The sequence below is a fragment of the Mastigoproctus giganteus genome, chromosome 7 (genome assembly GCF_048544385.1).
Source record: "Mastigoproctus giganteus isolate SK-2022 chromosome 7, ASM4854438v1, whole genome shotgun sequence".
Classification (NCBI taxonomy): Eukaryota; Metazoa; Arthropoda; class Arachnida; order Uropygi; family Thelyphonidae; genus Mastigoproctus; species Mastigoproctus giganteus.
The window spans coordinates 160317800-160337073 of record NC_143581.1 but is presented as its reverse complement, the minus strand read 5'-3'; the positions used below and the strand labels follow the sequence as shown (position 1 = coordinate 160337073).

The following is a 19274-nucleotide window of genomic DNA, read 5'->3' as shown; positions in this document are numbered from 1 at the left end:
TATTTTTTGCTCTGAAAATGCTGCAAAGTATTGTGAAAAGGCCTGAAGAATATATGCACTGGTCAAAAAAGCCATTACTTGAGACACCAGCGTTTGGAACTACAATGGCTCTTAGGTGTTATAAAAAGATAAAACAATACCTTCATTTCTCAGATGAGTCATGATGCAAATAAGTACCCAAATCCAAAACTAAACAAGATTTATGATGTCTATTGCTTCTTAGAAAATAAATTTAGAAGTCTCTAAATTTCCTAAAAGACATAACAGTAGGTGAAAGCTTGATGATGTACAAAGGAAGACTCGGTTGTGTGCAGTACATGCCATTGAAGCGCTCAAGGTTTGGCATAAGTATTATATGCTGTGTGAATCCAAAAGTGGCTATGTTTGGACTTTCATAATATATGTAGGAAAAGGTACAGAAATGGATCCAGACTTTATTGGTCTTCCAGTGTCTACAAGTGGTTTTGACTCTCATAAAGCCTCTGTTTGGATAAGGATATTGCCTCACAGCAGTTGACAATTATTATACCAGTCCCCAATTAGCTGATATTCTCATCACAAAGAAAACTGATGTTTATGGTACAGTGAGACTAAACAGAAAGGAAATCCCCGAAATGCTGAAGAGGCAAGAGGTTGCTGCTTGCTTTTCAAAGAGGGAAAGTCGTGGCCTTACATTGGAAAGATAAAAAAAATTTAGTGTTGTTATCTACGGTCCGTAATCCTTCTCAAGAAGAAATAGAAACTTGAACAGGAGTAGTGAAGAGACCCAAAGTAGTGACTATAACTTTTCCATGGGAGGTGTAGATAAAGTTTACCAGCATTTGGTAAACTATCCCCTGCCCTGGAAATGGATTAAAAAATACTACAGGAAGGTTTTCTTTCACCTAATGGACCTAGCTGTGTGGAATTCATTTCTGCTGTATAAAGCCAGAATTTCAGATGGCCAAAAAGCTCTTTCGCCCTTGAATGTCAAAAAATAACCTGATTGATGAATTTATCAAGAAATATCACTCGCTATTCACCAGGCCATTACCCCATTGAGGTTCCACCAACGAAGAACTTTCCAACTAGAACTTGTCAGGTATGCTTCAAAAAGTGGAACAGAGATGGCAAGAAGATTCGAAAGGAGACACGCCACATGTGAAATTGGCCTTTGCATCACTTCTTGCTTCAAGACCTACCACACCAAGTAAAATTTTTTTTTTTTTTTTTTTTTTATGGAATGCAATTTGTCTTTCAGGGAATAAAGTAAGTTTGCATGTTTTTTTTTTTTTTTTTTTGTGTTTTTTCTGTTTCTTTCTTTTAGCTCAAACGCTAATTTATTTTACAAAATCTGTATAATTTGCACACTTTTGGCATACACAAGATAATTCGGTAGCCCAAATGGTTTAATTACTCCCATGTATTTTATACTCAAAAATTTATAAAAACACAAAAAAACTATACAATGAGTATTCGCATGATGCATACTTTTAATCTGTAAAATTAAAAAAGTTGATCTGTTGTGGCACATTTTCAGGAAAAAAATATTCCGGGAAGGGGTTCATAACCAAAAAAAAAATAATGTTAAAAATTATAATGATACAAAAGTGGTGTATGCTACAAATATGCAAAACTTATTTATTTTATTCTTTTAATTATTAATTCGATTTTTTTTGGAACACTTGTTCACATCTCACGGAACACAGTTTGGGAAACCCTGCATTACGTACTTCCTAAGGAAGATTCACTTGCCTATTGGACTAGTATTTTTAGATTGACTGCGTTGATGGGTTCCAGTACATGAATCAGGCGCCTCCGTAGCCAGGTGGGAAGGAGCAGCAGTGCGTAGCACACGCTTCTTGATTAGACCAGGGTTCGAGCCCATCACCACCAAATACGGAGGATGCGGAAAGGTCAGGGAATGACCACCACATATCCTGGAGCAATATGGCCTTAGTTGCTAATGCTCCTAAAAACCAAAAAAACAACAACAACAGTACATGAATCAAGTGAATGAGACAGTTCATTGATTCCTCCTAAAATGTACTTTTCATAAGAGAATTTGTTTTTGTTCAAATATCATTTAAAGATCTGTGTGAAGACCCCAAACTAATTATTAATTAAGTTAAATGAGAGGCCTCTTTGTGGAGACTTGAATCGCACACAAGTGAGTAGTCGTGCTATTTGAAAATGCTGTGTTTCCTATGTGAATGAGACAGCATAGCATGAAGTCATTTGAACAAGGAGCACTGTCCATGCAGAAAAACAACTTTCTACTAGTTTCAGAAAGTATTGAACATGAAAGTGATGGATCCATTGAAAGTCCAGTTAACCTCCATTATCAAATTAGGGTTAATGAAGCTAAAGACTTTCAATAAGCATGGTTATTGCTTTTTAAGAATCTTTGCAATCTGTTTTCAAGTTTTTCTTGTGCATAACTAAGATATTTTCGCTTAAAGGAGAAATACACAACTTCCATACACTTTCATTTTAAAGTGTGTGGAAGAATATTTAAGGGGTATACCATTATTATGGTATATTAATACTCCCTTAGGTATACCATAATAATGGTATACAGATTCACCTTAAATGTTTGTTTTCTGCACTTTGATTGTTTTGTCCATTTTATAATAGAGTACACTGTTATTTGGACAGATTTAATTAAATAAAATCAAGATGTTTTTATTTGTGGAAAATCTCTGCATTAACCAAAAAAAAAGAAAAATTTAAAAAATAAATAAATAAAAGTGTCAATTTTAAAATCAGCATGGAAAATTTAAGGAAGTTAACATATTAGAACAGAAACTCCATTCTCGAATTTTTTTGCAAAACATTGTACCTTGAAACAAAATTACATGTAAAATTAACCCCATATAGCGAGCCGTTAGTCTCTCTGTAACGAATTTTTAAAAAAAAATTAGTAAAAGCATTTTTGAAGATTTTAAAGCATTTACTGCTAAACAGCTGCTCGAATTATACATCCCATTTTCCTCCGAATTGCACATTAGCATCTGGAATTAATCATCCTTTTAGTGAATACTTGTGGCCATTGACGCCCATAGGACAGTCTTTGTTTCATTTTTGTTACAGTTATAAAACCAAATGGGTTTCTTAAAAGTGGTCATAAACTTTATAATAAATAGGGTAGGTTTGTAAATTGATGTTGGCTCAGGGGAAAACGAAATTCGGTGCGGTAAACCTTTAGTGTGCTGCGGCGGCAATACACAGAAAGCTACCATGGTCAGATTTTAGTAATGCCTACTGAGTGACATTCACTGTTCACCTCAACCGTACCATGTGACCTTCCTGTCAATCATTATATGATATGTCCGTTCTCGTCTAACTGGACTTCCAGTACTGTAGATGGTTTTCATGATTTTTTTTTTTTTTTTAAATTTCTTTCTTTTAGAACAATTTTATCAATCACGTGGGCTATATACTCTTGTATTTTTTTTTTTTTTTTTTGCTGAAAAGTAACATACAGCATACATTAACCATAAATTTTCTATCATTCTAATATAAGAATGAAAGCAGAATAAAAGAAATTCACAAAGTCGTATATTTCTTCAAAGTGATTGATAGGAAAGGTCGCGTGATACTGTTGAATTGGCAAGTGAATGTCATTGAGTAGGCAGTGCTAACAATTCACTATATGGCCAGCACAGCAAAGTATGTGGTGTGTGTATCGGTAAGCACTGCAGTCGAGTAATTTTTACAATTGCGGAAACAATGTCGAAGAGAAAGTGTATAAGTATTAATGATAAGGTAAAGATTCTTCATGATAGTGACCAGGGTTTTAAGAAAAAAGATGTTGCGGAGAAATATGACATACCTGTAAGCAGCTTATCAACAATTTTAAAAAATTGAGAATCAATTGAAGGAGGAGCAGACAAGAAGCGAATTAAGTTGTGTTATATTAATTAAGTTATATACAAGGATGTTGATAAAGCTGTTCTAAAATTGGTGCAAACAATACGTGAAAGAATATACCAATAATTAAGCAACAAGCTCTGAAATTTGCATCCCTTGGACATACAGAATTTAATGCGAGCACTGGGTGGCTAGATAAATTTAAGAAGCGTCACAGGATTGTGGAAAAGGTTATTTGTGGAGAAACTGTTAATGTAAGTGAAGAAGATTGCAACAGTTGGAGGAACAATACCTTAAAGAAGATTTTGGAAGAATATGAACCTAAGGATGTTTTTAATGCTGATGAAATGGGTTTATTCTTTAAATGTTTACCGAATAGAACACTTGCTTTTAAGGATGATAAATGTTTTGGCGAAAAACAAAGCAAAGAAAGAATCACTGTGCTAGTTGGAGCAAATATGACAGGAAGTGAAAAATTAAGACTTTTAGTCATCGGAAAATCAAAAAACCCATGATGTTTTAGAGGCACAAAATCTTTGAAAGTTGACTACACCTTTGATAAAAAAAAAGCATGGATGACAAGTGATATCTTTGAAGACCGGAGATTAAAACTAGACAAGCGTATAACAAAGGTTAAAAGGAAAATAATGTTGGTAACTGACATGTCCGGCACATCCTGCCAGTATTTCTGCCAAACTTAAAAGTGTGAAGTTGTTTTTACCATCAAACGTGACGACAAAACTCCAGCCAATGGACCAAGGCATTATTAAAAATTTTAAATTTCATTATCGAAAGAGAATAATAATGAAGATTGTCAGTGCGTTATCAGAAAATAGAAATTTGGAGGTTACAATTAACCTTAGAGATTGCATCTCTGAACTGTCAAAAGTTTGGACAAACGATGTCACTGAATACAATATTCAAAATTGTTTTTCGAAAGCAGGATTTGCATTGAATACAGAAGTCGAACAACAACTGGATGAACAAGATGAATTGTCCCTTTCACAACTGAAAAACTTTTGAACATTATTACAATCGTCCGGAAACATCGAAAACGAAATAACACTGGATAGTTATGTTTATGTAGATCAAGATCTGACTACAACAGAACATCCAAATGAAGATGAAATACTGCTGAACAGTGTTAGACACAACCATGATCGCGAAGAAATTAACGATGACGCTGAAGATGCATCAGAAAAACCCGTAGCAAAGCTGACTCGCGAAAAAAATGATTCACGCTTTTAAAACGGTTCGTATGGGTCTACAGTTTTGTGAAAATGTTCCTGATAATGTTCTTAATGCTCTGAACAAATGTGAGGTTTTCTTTGAGAATCAGACATTTTTTAATTGTACTGTGCAAACGAAAATTACACTTTTTTTTTTTTAATTGTGATACTTACCGGCGAAAATTTTGTAAACATAATTTAAATAAGTGTTTTTGAAATAAAATACATTAAAAATAAATGTAGCTTCATTTTCATTTTCTAATTAAATAACAATTTTTAATAAAAAAGATATTCTCTGTATAACGAAATTTCTCTATAACAAATTTTTTTGCTGGATTTATCTAATTCGTTATAGGGACGTTTGACTGTATTTAATATTATTAAATTCACAGCAACAAGAATCCTGATAAAAATGAGGATCATTTTATCAGGACAGTTGTTACAGAACTTGAATTCAGATTAATTAGTCATGATATTGACAATACAGCATATAATAACCATTACTCATCATTGTATTTGCCTTATTAAAAATTTTAAATTAATCATGTGTGTGTAATAACTTTATTTATTTTTTATTATTTCTTTGTGTGTGATGAAATGTATTTAAATTCTTCAAGTAGCACTTTATTACATCCTTTTATTTTGTTTTGTGTGCTTTAGAATGGGGATGCAAATGGCATGGCAAGGACTTCCAGGTCAACCACAGATGGCAGCAGCTGCAGCAGCTCAGAACCCAATGGGTCAAGGACTGCAACAACCAGGAATGATTGGTGCCTATCCTATGCAACAATACCAGGCTCAATAGCATTTTATTTTGGGCCAGATAAATGTGGCCCTAAATTAGTCACTCGGACAAGGAACCCACCAGACTAAACCTACTTTTTGGATTCTCCAACCTGACATGAACTCTGATTATGGACAGGCCCAGGTTTAAATTTGGGGGGGGAGGGAGACTTTGGTGACTCTGCATTTGGCCCTGTACATCTTTCACGAACATGTTCGCCATAGAAGTTGAGTATATATCATGAAAATTAGTAGTTGATATAATTCCAAAATCTGGTATGAAGCTGTTTGGATTTCAAATGAGGGGGGGGAAGAGTTCTGGCCAGCTAGTCATCCTGGTATCTCTCCCTGTGGGTTCCATGAGTGGCAGAAACTGATAATTCACATGAAATAATGCACCAGTGACAAGAGACAGTGGTGACTATGTGGATATAAACATGTGGTGCAGAAAAAAAAAACTGTAGACTTGAAGGGGATTTTGAAATTAAATGAGAAGGTGTATTCAAATAATGCAGCAAATAAAAGTCATTTATTCAAGCTCTTGCATTGTTTGTGTGTATATGTGGCTTGTGAGTCTTCTTTGGATTATTGATGTTAAAGGTGAGCCCTTATTTTTCATAAATTTTGTTATGATAATAGTAATAAAAAGAGATTAAATTGGACTATCTTGTCCTATATATTAAGCAGCCAGCTGGATTTCAACTGCCATTTCATATGCCAATACAGCTTTTGTTGTGTTCAAATGTTGAGATTTATTTATAAAGTTTTTTTGAATTAAAAAAAAATATATATATATTATGAATAGTCTAATCAGTAATCTCTTTGCAAGAATAAAATAAGTTTTGTAAGTTATAAAAAAGTTCATGCAGCTGGAGAGTTTATAATATGAATTGAATGTGCTTTGTTTAGATATGAGTTATGTTCAAGTCAGACAATATAAGAAAGTACTGTGGTGGGCCTCTGCAGTGGATTCATTACAAAATAAAACCTCGGTATAGTTTTGACTGGAAATTTGGGATCGTATCCAATCATTTCATAACATAATAATTTTGTTTAATTGAGTACACTGTTGAGAATACAGGGATTTCATATAGCTAGACTTTTAGTATATTGGAATTTTTCTGCTGAATGTTTTTGCTAGTTTATATTTTATACATAAAGCACACGCTGTACATGTCAACCAAAATTTGCAGCACTTGAGTATGAACTTGCTCGAGTACTAAATAAGTCCTGTCACTGAGCCTGTCCTCTCAACAGGCACGCACACTAAATTCTTGCCTCCCAAAAAAAAATAAGTGGCAGTTAATGCTTGTATTTTGAATTTCCCTATGTAGGACAAATAAATCTTGTTGAGGTATCACCTGATTCAGATATCCTGTTTAGGCCAGTGGTTCTCAACAGGGGCCAAAACTAAGGAACAATAATATTATTGTAATATTTTTGTTAGGAGCATAATTCTTTATTGTGAATAAACAAAGTATTATATGAGTAAAAATTCTATTATAAATAAAGATTGTAGTTAATAAACTAACTTTTTTATTATTAATATTCCTTATATTATAAACAAATAATACTTTTTATAAATAAAAAGTACAGTTGATAAAGTACATATTTATTATAAATATTACATTTATCATAATTAAACAATATGGAGGATACAGGGGTGAATGAAACTCAGAAGGGGGCCACTAGCAAAAAAAGTTGAGAACCACTGGTGTAGACAGTCAGCATAAAAATTCATAATTTTTCACACTGCAGAAACTGATAATAAAACTGAAAGTAATAGCATAAGTGCTCACCCTGCTTTAAAATTCTTAATCATTCATCCTCCTATTAGCATTAGTACAAACACATGATGCAAGAAAGCAAGCTTATATATTATCAGCCAAAAAACCCCTTCTCATTTCACCCATCCATTCACTCCATATGTTTGTCTTATTTAAGTTGTTTACCTCCACTACAACAGATGGAAGTTTGCTCCACCTATCGGCACCTCCGTAGCCAGGTGGGCAGGAGCAGCAGTGCGTAGCACACGCTTCTTGATTAGACCGGGGTTCGAGCCCATGACCACCAAATACGGAGGATGCGGAAAGGTCAGGGAATGACCACCACGTATCCCCGGAGCAATATGGCCTTAGTTGCTAATGCTCCTAAAAACCAAATAATAACAACAGCTCCACCTATCAACCACCCGCTGGCTAAAGGCAAATTTCCACACATCTTTCCTCAGTTTGAATATATGTCCCATCAGCATTAATCTTGCTCAAACCATTCAAAGCCTTATACACCTTGATCAGATCACCTTGCAGGTTCCTAGTTTCCAGATGCTAGTTTGCAGAACTTAAGCTTTTCTTCAAAAGAGCAACCCATTGTTCCCCTCACCAATCTCGTTGCCCTTCTCTGTACTCGTTTCAGCAATTCTATATCATTCCTAAAGTGTGGCCTGACCATTGCCTTATACAAGGGGACAATCACCTCCCTGTCCCTGCTAGCAAAACAAACTATTTCTAATTCAGAAAATAAAAGGGGCAATAACAGGAACATCTCTTGTCATTTAAAAAGTTTGAATTAGGAGACATGTTAGTTGAAACTACTTGGCCAAAACATGACTACTGAAAGTAATCAGTTGGAGAGAAATTCAAATTTTAGTTACACCCACCAAATAGAAAACTTTATTGAAAGAAGTGTTTGGAGAGTGGGATCTTCCCAAAAGAGCTGAAACAACATTCTGTTGTTTCAGCCTTCCTGTGATGAAAGGAGTGAAAAGAGAAGAAGATATTACCCCATGAATGTTTATGTTAATCTGCAGCATATCACTGCTTCAAACCGTTATTAACAACAAAAATGACAACATTACTATGAAATAAATATTATATTATAACTCCTGTCTTGCTAATACAACACTTCAGTAAACTGCATTTGGGTATGGGTTTGCAAATCAGAGTTTTTCATTTTAAATCACTTCAAATTCAGATAAAATATAATCCAACATTAATTTGCCGTTAGCTAAAAGAATGTTTTATTTGTCTAAATTTTTCTAATTCAAGTTTCTTTAATCTGTTTTATTAGTTAATACTAAAGCTACTTCTTCCATGTTCTTTTCTAGCCCAAAAAGAAATAACACTTCCAAATAGCTTGTCAAGCAAAGACTTCTCCTTTGAAATAGCAGTATATTTCATACACTTGCATCTCAAAGTACATAGCTAAATTGAGTTGCCTGGATCAACATTAACATACTATGGGTTGTAATCAAAACTTGTGCTTGCTGTGTAAGTTGGATTGCACTTTATTGTTGGTCTTAACTTTGAGCATTGGTTCTTCGAATCCAATAGAAATACAAAGTGCTCTCGAGGTATTCTTCAGCTGTTTCAGACGTACTGACAGCTATTCACGTAACTTATTAAATTAACCTTTCATACACTGGAGGGGGGGGGGGGATGACACTACTACGTAAACAAAAATAAGCTAGTTATCTCAAGCAAAGCTGACTCCACTGAAAATTTAATCTTTCCATAACCAAATAATATGAATTTGTACAAAGCCATTACTTTAGCTAGACTTTCATCATTGCATAATTTTCCATGGATGTTTTGCTCTTTTGAAGATGAAACCTTGTTCTTTACTGCAGCAAAGGTGGACAGGCTGCACTTTCTGCTATCCTAACCTTGCGGCCCCACCCAGTTGAACTTTCGGGTGTTTACTAAAAATAGCGTGTGTGTATACACGTGGTATGGTCTTGGCTACTAATGTATACATAGCAGCAAAAACAATTAAAGAATGGTGAAATAATGTCAGGGAGGAAAGCAAGAACAAAGGAGGGGGGGCTAAAATATATTTTGCAGGAACTGAATTACAAATAATCATAAAGAGCAGCAGAAGCATGATATGTCAGACATTCCAACAGAGTCCTATATTTGATATACATCATCAGTCAACTGAACAACTGCCCAGAATATCCTGAGCTACTCAAAGAACTTAATATCAAGCTAGACAAGGTTGCCCAAACATCAAAGCAACCCTTTCCACCCTGGCATGCTCGTGTCCCGGCATGCGACTTGTCGCTTAGAAACTGGGGAAAGTCGGACACTCCATCATGTGTCTACCTGCAGCTTCATTCAGCACACCGAACTGAATATTCTGACTTCGCGCCTGTCTACACAGACGGTTCGAAGTCGGAATCATATGTGGTATCTGCTGCTGTCTTTACAGACAGCACTATATCAGAGCAGATTCCCTCTGAATGCAGCATATTTACTGCAGAGCTGCACGCCCTGTAGAGTTAGCCTTGGATCATATTAGTAAATACCAATACCAACAGTTCATTTTATATTCTGACTCTCTTAGCATGTTACAGGCTTTAATATCTGTGAGATATAATCCTCATCCAGTTCTGTCTAGCATTCAGCAGAAGATTCACGTTCTCCATGAACGCGAATATGACATCCGCTTCTGCTGGATTCCCAGCCACATTGGGATTAGGGGAAATGATTTGGCTGACGCCGCAGCGAAATCAGCAGTTCCCAATAAAAACCGCTGCCTGTTAGTCCCCTATACAGACTACATGCAAATAATACACGAGAAAATACATTCCCAATGGCAGGATTCGTGGAATAGACAGACTGCGAATAAATTATATCAAATAAAGCCTGTAATTGAACCGTGGCAGTCTAGTCTGCGCAGGAATCGTAAGGAGGAAGTTGTTCTTGCCCGGACCCGCATAGGACATAGTCATTTGACACATTCTTTTTTGCTGAGGGCTGATGACCCTCCTATGTGTGAGTCTTGTGGCACAGTTTTATCAATTAGACACATTTTAATCGAATGTTCAGATTTTAGCAATATCCGTCTTACCGCTTTTAACCATCTGACTGAGCCATATACACTCAGTCAGATTTTATCTGACAATGACAACGTGTCTGCTGTTTTTAGCTTTTTAAAATCAATAAATATTTTTACTCATATATAAAATTTTTACATTTTTCTTTTATATATTTGTTATACATTTTGACATAGTGACCTAACTAATTAGGTCACTGAAAGTTTAAAAATTTTTTTATAAATGACCTGGTCTTGGCGCATTATAGCCTTAGTAGCTAATGCGCCAAAAAAACCAAACCAAACCCAGAATATCCACTAATAATATGTTAGGAGGACAAAACAATCCTGAGTTGCAGACAATAGCCAATATCCTTTGTGGAAATGTTTGGAAAATTATCTACAAAAATTCTACACGTCTGCCTTTCAGAAATGAAAAGAAGTGAACTTCTCAAAAAATAAATAAAAGTACAGTTTTCCCTCCACTGTATAAATACTGTAATAAGAAAGGGTCTCAGGCTGTCTAACTTGGAGAAGACCACCACATCTCTTAATGTAGGCTTGTTCAGGGAACTGATTAGGCTCCTTATCCAATGTCTATAGCATGAATGAGGATGGACTGCCAGTATGGGACTAAACTAACTAAAGCTAGTACATTGCCTAGGTCAGCATGGTCCTACTGTGCTTGTCAGGAAACAAGAACACGCCATGCTAACTTGATACTCTAACCATCAAGGTAGGCACTATGAATGTTAGAAGCTTATACATCCAAGTGAAATTAGGAAAACTAATTTATATCAAAATAGTGAGTATCACAAGATGGTGCATACAAGTAAGAGCCACAGCTGAATAACAATTATAAATTTATTTATTCTTGAAAGAAAGTTTAATTGGCTGGTTAGCATTATCAAGTCGAGTTATTTGGCCAGCCAGAATTTAAGATAGAAATTTGTCTATGCAAGTGGCTCCAAAAAAAAGTGAAATGGAAGATTCCACTAAATATTATAGAAACTGATGATGAAGAAAGAGTAATCTGAGTTGGTGATTTAAATGAGAGGGTAGGAAATTAAATTTAAAATAACTAAAATGTTTATTACCTAAAATGTCTTAAGGTAATGGTAAAAGGCTACTAGAATATCATGCATTCTTAATGTGGTGGTAGTGGTGGGTAACCTTGACAGGTTACTCTTGAAATAGCAAAGTCAAACTTTATTGCAATAGCTTCTGAAGTGACATTTTCATTGTTTTCGTATATAAATTGCACTCAAGAACCTGTTAGGTTACACTCCACCATCTTTGCAACTATTTTTGGCATTTTGCTTGAAGAATAACATAACACTGGACCAATGCTGTGTTTGTTTAAAGTTTTGTGTTACTTTTCTTCTCCCACTAGTTACATCTGCATAATTTTTAAATAATATTTATATACATAAGTCTTTAAAGCTGGAAATGGAAGAGAATAAGAGATTGACGTTACCAGTAATTTTATATATAAAACATTTTTTGCAAGTTTTGGCATAAATAATTATTGCAATCCATTAAGAAAAGATGGAATATTGGCACTGTGTAAACAGAATTTAAAAAAAAAAAAAAAAAAATTGGTACCTGTCAGGTGATGCACCACCATTTTTGCTATGTTTTGACTGCCAGGTTACTTTATGTTTTTCTTCCTCCATGTGAATGTGCCAAGCATATATCTTGGCACATTTGGATAGAGGAAGCATAATTGGCTATATCATTATAGAAACAGTTTAAGAAATCAGAATATATAGAAGATTTGAGATTGGAATTGACCAGTTATCCTGTATTGAACAAGTTGAAATAGAAAAATGAGTGAAGGCTCTCAGATTTGCCCCAACCATTACACATAGAATTTAAAACCTTACTCAAAAAGTTATAAATGAACATTCGTGATACTAACATGATAATTACAAATGACCAGTGATAAAAATTTGAGAGGCTGTTCTAGTGAAGGAATGGTTTGAAGGAGGGACATGCAACCACCCAACATGCCAGGATGGGGAAACCACCACCACTGGTTGACAGTTGAGGTGAACGACAGTTCGCACCTGCTGGCTGAAACAACAGAAACAGACAGCTCGTGATCTCTCAGTATCAGACTACAACCAGGATTATTTATAAATCTGAATGGCACAGAGAAACATTTCTGAGCACACACCATCCAGTGGACACTCTTGCAGATAGGGCTATAGAGTAGGCAACCTGTTCATGTTCAGGTGTTGATGTTGATGATGTTGACTGATCATCATCAACACCTCCCCCCCCCCCCTGCTGTGGACACAGGAGCATATCATTCCTGGACATTGGTTAAATGCAAGTCACCTGCTCTGATATATCTAGGTTCCAGCTCCATCACTGCAATGAATAGGTGTGTATTTGATAGAAAATAGGTGAACTGTGACCTGACTGCATGGTTGGACAAAAACAGGCCGGTGGCAGTGGTGATATTTGGGGTGTTTTCATGGACATCAGGTGGGGTCCATCATCCCCAATGAACACACACCTTTACCAATATCAGATCCTACTTCAACATTGTTTCAGACCAAGTTTTTCCCTATGAGGTGACCATGTATCTAGGTGGCACTGGACTCTTTTAGTAAGATGAAGCCCCAGGTCACAAGGCCTGCATTGTGCAGGAATTGAGTTCCCCAAGCTCTCCCTGGCCACAAAATTCCTCCGACACCAATCCCATCAAACATTTGTGGGATTCAGTGGAATACTTCATTCGTCAATGCCTTGCTACATTCCCAAACTCTTGTATGTCCTTCTATCCAGCTGGTCCAGGGTACTTGAGGACACCTTCCAAAGCCTCATAGAGTCAGTGCCACACAGGGTGTGGCATTGACTCCAAGCATCACAGTGAAAGGCAGTGCGACATGCTGTTAAGTAGATGGTCATAATATTTTGGCTTTGTATGAATGTGCATAGGATTAAGGATAACAGAGTGGCAAACATATAAGGAAGCAGCTAAAGAAAAGTATTGGAAAGGTTTGACATCCCTTTTTGCAAATTTTTTTTTGTGTATTATTATTAGCCACACGGTGCAAGGAAGCCTGGGGCTTATGCTGTACCAGCCAAAAAAATTCCCGAGTTACCCTGTGTGAGTGAGAGATTGAGAGTCAGAAATAGAAGGGAATCACCAAGAAAGAGAGGAATGACGATATCCGGCTCAGGACCCTGGGTGTGCCAAGCCGATACTCACCGGATGTGAGCCCCTGGGGTTTGCAAGTACATGTGGGACTTCTCAGTTTCCACGCTGGTATTTTAATTGTGCTTAGAGTGATTGCCATTCTTAGATTCCAAATATTGTATAGTCTCTTCCCTGAGACATTCCTGAGCATTTTAGAGCTTTTGATGAGTAATTATCTATTAAAACATAATTGGAAAAAGCAAGAGAACTGGTAAGGATTGTTGCCTGTAATCCATCTTGTATCGTGTAATAATTTTTGCTTACAGTTTTGTACACTGAATGAATGAGTACTCTATATATATATATATATATATCCAAGTATAACAAAGCAAATATTAAATGTTATAATAAATATAAATATTATAATAAATATTAAGTAGTCACATAACCAATTAATGCCATCTAGGACGATTAAACATTACATCGGTCTGTATGAATATGAGTTAATTTAATAATGGTAAGAGTTTTTTAAAGGTAAAATATGATATACTAGCTTATCAGGTAAACCATAAACCATGGCGGGTACCCAACGTGACCTGGAAAAAATCAATCTATGCCATGACATAAGCCATAAATTATAAACATATATAAAAATAAAAATACCATTAATGCCATAACTAACATTTTAATGGTATTTTTATTTTTAAAATAAAAATACCATTAATGCCATAACTAACATTTTAATGGTATTTTTATTTTTATATATGTTTATAATTTATGGCTTATGTCATGGCATAGATTGATTTTTTCCAGGTCACGTTGGGTACCCGCCATGGTTTATGGTTTACCTGATAAGCTAGTATATCATATTTTACCTTTAAAAAACTCTTACCATTATTAACTTAACTCATATATATATATATATGGGGGTTTCAAAAGTGATGGTCAATAATTTAAAGATGAACTACACAAATATGCAAAAAAAAGCCAAGTAAACATGGGTCTTTAAGTGAATCGTTTTGGAGATATTGCACATTTCTAGTTATAGTCCACCACTGACAAAATTAACTGTACAGAGTTGGGATCAACCACTGACTTGTTTGTTTAGGTTAGGTTATGCTCATTCTCTCTGTTTGCCTCTCTCAATGCTCGTAGCAGGCATACTAGTACTTGCCAAAGGATAGTCAACATGGAAAGAGGTTACAGCACTGAAGATTATGCAGACATGCACTTCATGTATGGTAAAGCCAACAGCAGTGCACTCGAGGGTGCACGTTTGTACTAAGAAGTGTTTACCCGCTGAAGGCAGCCCAACAGGTGCAAATTCATCAGGGTACATCAATGCCTTAGAGAACATGGGCACTTCGCACATGGCGTATGAGCAGGTAGGCCCAGAAGCATCACACTTGATGTTGAGGAAAGGGTGTTAGAAAGAACATCTTGTAACATGTAAAATCCTGTGGTGTTGAAACCAAAAATTAAAAATGTATTATCTTATGTTTAATAAAACCACCCTTAGCAAAGGATCCACAGCTTTTTGCTAAACTAGTGCGCCAGTGGCAGATCTTTCAGAAAATGAGCATTATCTCGAAAACGGTTCATTTGCAGCCCGTTGTTCACTGGGACTTTTTTTGCTTATTTTAGCCTGTACTTTTCACCTTTAAATTATTGACCATTTTTGAAACACCCTATATACAGGCGGGCCTCGATTAATTCATCCCACAAGTGCATCACACAATTTTTCCTATTGGTTATGATCGAATATCATAACCAATAGGAAAAATTATAATTGGTCCTTGACCTTCTGGAATGCCCATAAAGAATTTTAAAAATACCTTTTAAATAACTTTTTAACTGTATATAATGAAAATAATTATGGAATTAAATGTTTATTGCATAAAACAGCGGTTCTTAAACTGTGCACCGCGAAATAGTTTAAATTTTCGAGGGAAATAGAGCGATACTCGACATCTGTCGGACACCTTGCGAACTACTAGCTCGAGGTAGTTCACAGTTTCAGCATTTCTTATTAAGTTGTTTGGACCTAACTACTAAATGAAACTGTTAGGTATTTCTTTTGGTCTGGGTGCGCCTTGAAAAAATTACTGAGACATTAAAGGCGCCGTGAACCGAGAAACTTTGGGAACCTCTGACATAAAATACACAATGAAGAAATGACTGTTGCGGAAATATTTGAATAGTGTTGACTTTCTCTTTTCATCAATCAATTTCTGATAGCCGACAACAATCTTCTCTGGGCCCTGGCGAAATAAATATCGCAGAGAACATCAAGCCTTTTGTTTGAGGTTCTATGCGATATGAAAGATCATCTAATTCTTTTACCGTTATCTCCTTCGTGGTAACATTTTCATCTGGCTCATTTAAAAATTTGAATTTTTAAATGCAAGTCTGCATTGACTTTATTAGCAGGAGACAAACACATCTTCTTCCGATGGTTGATGGAACACACCGAGGGGGGGGCAGCGGGCAAACGTTTGTTTATTGACCGTACGACTCACGGTAAGCTTAACGCGTGATTCAAATCTTTTTCAACTATCGTATAAAAAAAAAAAAGATCGCATTAACTGGAAATTTGCATCGTGTAAAGTGAAAAGTGGTATCATTTTTCAAATAGTGTTAACTGAATATCGTGTTAATCGAACTCGCCTTATGCGAAGCCTAGCTGTGTGTGTATATATATATATATATATATATATATATATATATATATATAGACAAAAAAGTAAATATCAGTATATTTGTGTATATGGTAGGGAAGTTGAGCTATCAGATTTAATAACCATGGAAGAATAGGGAGAACCTGTAAGTAAAAAATGAATTTACCTGAAATAAAAATAAAATGCAATTAATAATTATTGAGTTGGCAGCAAAAATCACAAGAACCACGGCAATAGGCCAAGTCTCTGTTTCTGTTATGATGTACATGTAAATGTATACATGTACATCACAGCCGAGCAGACAGAGACCAGAAGGAAGAATAAAAAACAAACTTAAAAATAATAATGATAAATAAAATCCTGTGGAAAGAGAAGAATGAAATGTAAACGCAAAAAAAAAAAAAAAAAAAAAATCTCTGAGAGATGCTGTGTTATTATTTGGTTTTTAGGAGCATTAGCAACTAAGGCCATATTGCTCCGGGAATATGCTGTGGTCATTTCCTGACCTTTCTGCATCCTCCGTATTTGGTGTTCACGGGCTCGAACCCCGGTCTGATCAAGAAGCATGTGCTACGCACTGCTGCTCCTGCCCACCTGGCGACGGAGGCACCTCTGAGAGATGGGGCAAAACAAGAAAACTTACTGTCTGTATGGACCGGCAGGTGTTGAAAGTCAATGTTGATTGGAGGAGAGAGCTGAGTGTTCACTTGCAGTGTATATATGTGTGTCAGTTGAAGTAGCCCCATGTGGGGGGGGGGTGAAATTGTAAACCGGAACTGTGACTGTGAAGTGAGCAATTAAACAGATGAGGCAAAAAGCCAGCAGAGGGAGAAACAAAAACTAACAAAGTAGTGTGGAAAAGACACTAAACATTGTGATAGAAGGAATAAGTAGCAATAGTAGAGAAATAGCATCACGATATTTCTTTTGGCCAGCCTAATTGCTCATGAGAAATAAAATGTAGTAAAAAGAACAGCAGAAAGTAATTGAAATGGAGGTGGTGAATAAAGTAGTGCTCGGGCAGTCCGGGATTGCAAGCCCATACCACAGATGGTCCCTGGACAGAAGATTGGATAGTTGCCTCATATGTTTAAGTCAGTAGCGGCAATGTTAAAGAAATTAAAATCAAAATAAGATGAAAGATAAAAATACACAAAAACGATGACAAGACAAGAAACATAATACCCCTGTCGATAAGACAATCCGTGGACACGAGCTTTCCCCACTGAGACACGACAGAGTCAGGGGGTTATGAAAGTATGCATGTTGAGACATGCATAGTTTCAAAGCCATGAATATAAAGGAGGTTAGTCTACTGACATGTTTAGAACTAGGTCGTAGTTTGTAATGTTTGTAAATTTAATAATATTAAATGCTTTTTTGAAGTGATGGTAAAGGAAAGCAGCTGGGAATTTATTGTAGAGTATTTTAATGTTGTCTGAAAATAGACTGATGCTATTGCATATTGTAGCAATAATTATTAATTGCCTTTTATTTTTATTTCAGGTAAATCGATTTTTTACTTACAGGTGCTCCCTATTCTTCCATGGTTATTACACCTGATAGCTCAACTCCCCTACCATATACACAAATATACTGATATTTACCTTTTTGTCTATTATTCATTATGGTTGCCAGTCCTTTCTGCGTTTACCGTAGTACCGGGATCCATAATCTAGTCTTATATATATTTTATAAATTTTGCATAAACTCTATAACAGCTCATTCCTGTTTGATAAAACTTTTGTAATTTCATTTCATCTTTATCATTTTTATATACAGGGTGTTTCAGTTAAACGTTTCAGAACTTCTAAGAGGGGTAGGGTACGTCCTGACAACTCGAAATCATATAGCAATGTGGGGTCGGAAATGCTTTCCTGAAGCGGTATTGTACACAGAAGCACCATAAACAAAAGAGACCGTAAGTGAGAAACCGTTTTAATAATACATGAAAAGAAGCAAAAGGTACATGGATTAAAGTAAGTGTTCGAAGTTTCTTCCACGGACTACAATGCATGCCTCACATCTCCGACGCATGGACATCCGAACATTCTGGAATACTCCAGGCGAATTTCGAATTTCTTCGGCAGCTACTGCGATTCTTGCAACCAGCTCCTCAGCATTGTCAACAGGGGTGTCATAAACTAGCGATTTCATATGACCCCAGAAATAAAAATCAAGACATGATAGGTCGGGTGACCGAGCAGGCCAACGCACGGGACCACCACGTCCGATCCACTGTTGACCAAATGTGACATCCAGGTAGTTACGAACATCTCCGCTATAATGGGCAGGGGCTCCATGGTGTTGGAACCACATTGTCTGTTGTGTCGATGCAGAAATCTGTTCATCTCTCAAAAGTTGTGTCAATACGTGCTGCAGAAAGATCAAGTAGATAGGTCCGGTTAGACCTATCTACTTGATAATCCATGTACCTTTTGCTTCTTTTCATGTATTATATTAAAACGATTTCTCACTTACGGTCTCTTTTCTTTATGGTGCTTCTGTGTACAGCACTGCTTCAGGAAAGCATTTCCGACCCCACATTGCTATATGATTTCGAGTTGTCAGGATGTACCCTACCTCTCTTAGAAGTTCTGAAAAGTTTAACTGAAACACCCTGTATATACAAAGTATAATAAAAGAATAATAGTATTGAAAAGCTAAGTAATCATGGAAGGTGAAGAGTAACAGTATGAAAAGGAAGATAACGTTGATTATGGATCAGGGACACTGCATTAGCAAAACGTACCCTACAGCCATAGT

At 36.0% G+C, this 19274-nt stretch overlaps 1 protein-coding gene across 3 annotated transcripts in view; it reads left to right on the top strand.

The window, feature by feature from the left end:
- Positions 1-6393, top strand: part of LOC150083290 (nucleolysin TIAR-like) — a 261413-nt gene extending 255020 nt beyond the window's left edge. For 2 of the 3 annotated variants that reach the window (XM_090377152.1, XM_090377153.1), the window contains exon 13: positions 5742-6393. In XM_090377152.1, the coding sequence (XP_090233278.1) occupies positions 5742-5886 (145 nt within the window). In that variant the 3' untranslated portion in view covers positions 5887-6393. The remainder of the gene's footprint in view (positions 1-5741) is intronic. The other variant, XM_090377154.1, reaches the window with a different exon arrangement.
- Positions 6394-19274: the final 12881 nt, after the last annotated feature.